This window comes from Mizuhopecten yessoensis, unplaced genomic scaffold (assembly GCF_002113885.1).
Source record: "Mizuhopecten yessoensis strain PY_sf001 unplaced genomic scaffold, ASM211388v2 hete_36168998, whole genome shotgun sequence".
In the NCBI taxonomy this organism is placed as follows: domain Eukaryota; kingdom Metazoa; phylum Mollusca; class Bivalvia; order Pectinida; family Pectinidae; genus Mizuhopecten; species Mizuhopecten yessoensis.
This window is the reverse complement of record NW_018485307.1, coordinates 1-4774: the sequence shown is the minus strand read 5'-3', so window position 1 is coordinate 4774 and position 4774 is coordinate 1. Positions and strand designations below refer to the sequence as shown.

Here is a 4774-nt window from a genome sequence, read left to right as displayed (position 1 = left end):
CACTTGAACTGAGGAGTGTGGGCCTGGCTTCTGTGTAAGTTTATTTATATTGTTCACTATTGCAGTTTCTCTGTACAAGTTACTCTGTAGCTATAAATGAACAATAAAATTATTGAATTGAATACGAATACAAGTACTAAAATATTTATGAATGTAACGGGTTCCTGTGAATCATAAATTATGTCATTACTTCCCTAATTACTGCCAACACATATCGTTAAACATTTCATAAGAAATCATCAATCAATTTAAAAAGTGCGCCACAAAAACAAGTGCTCTCAATTTCGACCAATCAGAACGCAAAATTTTCATTAATGCTGTACTGCCGCAGTATTGGCAACACGAAAACAACAATGGCCGCAGCTCTTGACACACTGTTATAGCGACGACAAAATGGAAGGTATTTTTGGGAGAAGAAGAAACCCCTACATCGATCCCGTGATCGAGGAATCAGAGTAAGAGATCATTGAGTTTCAGGCCGTCTATGTCACATGTTATCTATCGTTGTGTTGTTCACGTCACACCTGAAAAGTACAAGACATGCACAGGTTCAGGCCTCGTCTGTCGAACACCTACAATTGTATGCTTATATATATATATATGTGTGTATATTAGCAGACGAGGCTAGTACCTAGAGAGCAGGTGTTCGATATAGCATTTTCTTTAGTATCCCTCTTTACATGTATTATTGTAACGACGTTAAATAAAACTTTTGATTTGATTTGATTTGACTGGAAAACCTCAAGTCTGAACATCATTCCTAGGGAGTAGGGTAGTAGCTAGGTGTACCATGTAACTTATAAAGTTTACACTATTGACAGAGGCATCATGATGTGGTCCACTTGTCCATGCTGAATCTAAAATCGGACAAGAGGATATAATTGATAGTATCTAACCCTTGCCGTAATCCCGAGGGTCGGCTTCTGTTTATAAAGTTGACCCTGATTGCACTACAATAAGTTTGTCGTGAGTGATCAACTTTATCAGCTGCATTAGTTTTCAATCAACCCACAGTCGTGGATCTAGAGTATTTTTGTGGCAATCACCAAAATGCAATGCTGTGTACAGTATACACTACCATTTTTCTTTCTTAACTGTTTGGAATCATCTTAATTCCCCTCTCCCGTGACCCAACAGTGACAGTCTCTGCATGCTCTGCCGCCTCTGAAATAGATTCAGCAGGCTGCATTCAATTAAAATAACCAGAAATAAAAAGGTAATTTAGAACATTTCGCAGACAATAAGGTCCTTTATTAAATCTGACAAGGGTACACTTGAATTAAAAAAAGAGAAGCATCTGTGTACCTATATAGATATACAAGTTCATGGAGACAAACTCAGAGCTTAGTAGGTCAGTAGATTTTGTATCTTACAGATCTGAGTCTCAGTGTTCTTACACAGTGTAATAAATTAACATCAATTTTCATTACGTTTTAAGGGAGGAAAATTTTAAAGAAAAAGATGAAAAAGAAGTGATTTCTGATCAGGAACTTGGAATTATCCATGATGATGATGATGAAGAAGAAGAGGACGAGGATGATGAGGATATTGATGAACTTCTTGGAGAAGATCAAGAGTAAGTGTCTTAATTTTATAAAAAAAAAAATCAAATAAGATGTTTTAATTTTGACTATTTGCATAAAAGTTAATAACAGGCCTAGGACTGTCAGTCTACAGATGACTTACTAGTTAAGAAATCATAGGTGGTCACTGATGGCCCTTCTTTTCTTGTTATATTTTAGTTATCAGGTAACGTAAAAAGAAATGAATTTTCCTTTTTTTGCTGACACCAGGACTTAGAAATTGACAAAAGATCAAAAGCAGCATTTAAAATTGAAGTATGCAATCTGTTTTAGATTTGAAGTAGTAGCTTACAGCTAATTTAACCTGCAGGTCATTCAGACCTTTGAATTTAGCAACAGCTCTCTTATGGTGAGGGCCTTTGTAATGTTATTATAATAACTTGTGCTCAAACTAGGCCGCTGCTGTCCAAATACAACAATAAAATATGTTAACAGTTTTCATCAATAGCTGAACTGTATTACTGTTACTATGTAAATAATATGATGAAATGGTGTTGACAGAGCTTGTGTGATCATGTTTGTAACCAACAAGTGTTTACTGTTTCAGTTCCAGAGGTGTTATTCCCTGGCAATCTGTTTTGGTGAAAAATGCAAGACCCCCACACCCATTGACTGTCACTCATGTCAACCAGACCATCGACTTAATGGTGAGGTGTTTCCCACTTCATGTATTTATAAAAAGAAATACATGTATGCAGTAATAAACGAGGTTAAACTGCTACATATCTTTGTTGACAATAGATGAAATGTTAAACAGTTATTTTAAGACACGTTTCCCAATTCTCTCAATCTCCTAAGAAGTCATCAAAAGACAATATTTGGAAAACAAGTAAACAATTACTGAAGAACAATTATCTGTAATAGCTTAAACTAAATATTAATTTTTCAGAGCCTCAAACATGCTGAGTCTGTTACTGCCTCTGAGCTACAAACATCAGAGGAATGGCTAAAGTTCCACAGCCTTGAGTATCTTCAACTCACACTCAAGGACCTGGTGGACAAGGGCAAAGTTAGAAAGTAAGGGTCCTCATAAAGTCAACACTCTATTGAGGATAAGTCACTCTACCAAAACTCAACACTCTGTTTAGAATAGTTACTCTTAACTCATTGTGCTGTTAATGATACACATATATACTTTTAGTTATACATGTACTACACACTTAATGTGTTATAGAGGACGCTAACTACTAATAATGTAAACACTGTTGAGGACACATGTATACATATAGTTATACTCCCTACTAACTGTTGAGGATAGTTTACAGGATATACAACCAATATAATTTGTTAACTTACATTGACTATATATACTACACTTGTGTTAGGACACTGAACATGATCCTATGAGTGTATGATGTCTATTTAATGTTTTTCCTTTTCTTTTGTTATTTCTTGATGCAGGTCTTGAATTTTTTCATAAACTCTTTTAGTTCCATTTGTTGATGCTATTTTTTTTTATCAATTGGTCATTGTTAATTTCAAAAGAATATTTCTGTTACTATTGTTTTAGGTATGATCATGCTTGTTTACTTCACTTAATGTACTCAGTGCATAGTATTATTTCTCCAGTTTACAGCCAGACCATAGGACAGGGAAACCATCACAGCACATACAGTTTGAGGCTTACGATGTCAACGAGTTTGAATATCGACTGAACACGTGAGTATGGATACCATATGAATACAAAGAACCTATGTCCTTGTTTGAATACTGTACCCGAACATGTGTGTACATCATTTTTTTTAAATACATACTGAACACATGGTTACAACATCACACTATGAATAATAGACACTTACAAGTTAAAAGAGTTGATGAATTATGATATTGGTACATGTAGTAACATACTGTTTCTGTTTTCCTTTAGTTCCATAGAGATGTACACCAAAAGGATCAAGTGGCTCCTACAGGGTAGTAAACGGGTGAGCATTGTGTCTCCGAGATCATTTAGTTTGTCACTGATTTGTCTATAAAGGCCAAGCAGTACATGAAAGAGATCATTTTGCTTGTCTCTACAGTCTACACAAGTAAATTATCTCTAATTCAGTAAATGGTTGAGCTGTATTTTGTAGTGATCATTTAGTTGGTCTCTAAGTCAGTTAAGGGCAAGCAGTATATTGAAAAGATCATTTTGTTTACCTCTACTTTGTTTATCTATTGATGATCATCGTTGTATGTGGTTTTTTATTTATCTTGAGTGGACTTGACCAATTTTTCTCTAGACTGTTTTTATTAGTTTGACACTCACTTGTCCTTAAATTGTAGGTGTTTGGTAACATCAGAGGCAAGCGTGTTGCTGTTCTAGTGGACAACTCTGATGCCAATGCTGGTTTTGGGAGACTTACAACTTTTCAGGAATCTCTGATTGTAAGTAACAAAGTATTGAAGGGTGGGATGTAGGGCACTTGTGAGATGTGTGTAACTCAATGCAATTTCATTCTGTGATAACTGTTTTTTTTAACACATGGTACATATTACACATTTTATAAGTATACAATATATTGTTCAGAAGTTTGATGTTCCACACAAACTGAATTGTTAATTTATAACCCATTACCTGTTACTAACTAAATATTATTTTTTACCTGTTATATACGTTTGGTTATTCTAGCACATGTTAGATGAGCAGTTTTCCACAAGGACGGCGATTTACCTGATGTCGTTTGGGACAGATATTGATCCTCTTTGGCCGGTCTCTCGTGATGTGAATTGTAGGATGTAAGTACCCTATATAACTGTCCAGACATGGAGTAGGTGGCATGGGTGTACCTCCAGGGACATCATCACTGTAAGATTAAGTACAAACCTAGGGGCATACATTTGCAACTGCTGTATAAAAAATGACCTGGTATATGTTGACATTTGTAAACAGAATAAAGTAAGACTTGATGTATGTTAATATTTTGTGTAGATTATAGGGAGTGTTTATAACTAAGTTGACATTTGTGTGCTTTATATACAGCAAGGAAAACCTGATTTTTGATTTGTGTACAATATAAAAAAACTTTTACGTGTTGATAATTTTGTACAGTATAAAACTTTTCATGTTTGTTTAGATTTGTGTACAGTAGAGAAAAACTGATGTATGTTGACATTTGTTACAGTATATATATAGGAAGACTTGACCTATGTTGACATTTGTGTATAGTATAGAAGACCTGATGTATGTTGACATTTGTGTACAGTATAGA

At 34.9% G+C, this 4774-nt stretch overlaps 1 protein-coding gene across 1 annotated transcript; it reads left to right on the top strand.

Annotated features, from left to right (window-relative positions):
• Positions 1–338: 338 nt before the first annotated feature.
• On the top strand, positions 339–4301 carry LOC110444746 (von Willebrand factor A domain-containing protein 3A-like; the record flags this gene model as incomplete). The annotated part of the gene is made up of 8 exons (XM_021489108.1): positions 339–455; positions 1439–1576; positions 2131–2230; positions 2473–2600; positions 3153–3242; positions 3451–3505; positions 3849–3950; positions 4195–4301. Coding segments are annotated over exons 1-8 (782 nt in total), but the record flags the coding sequence as incomplete, so codon positions are not given.
• Positions 4302–4774: the final 473 nt, after the last annotated feature.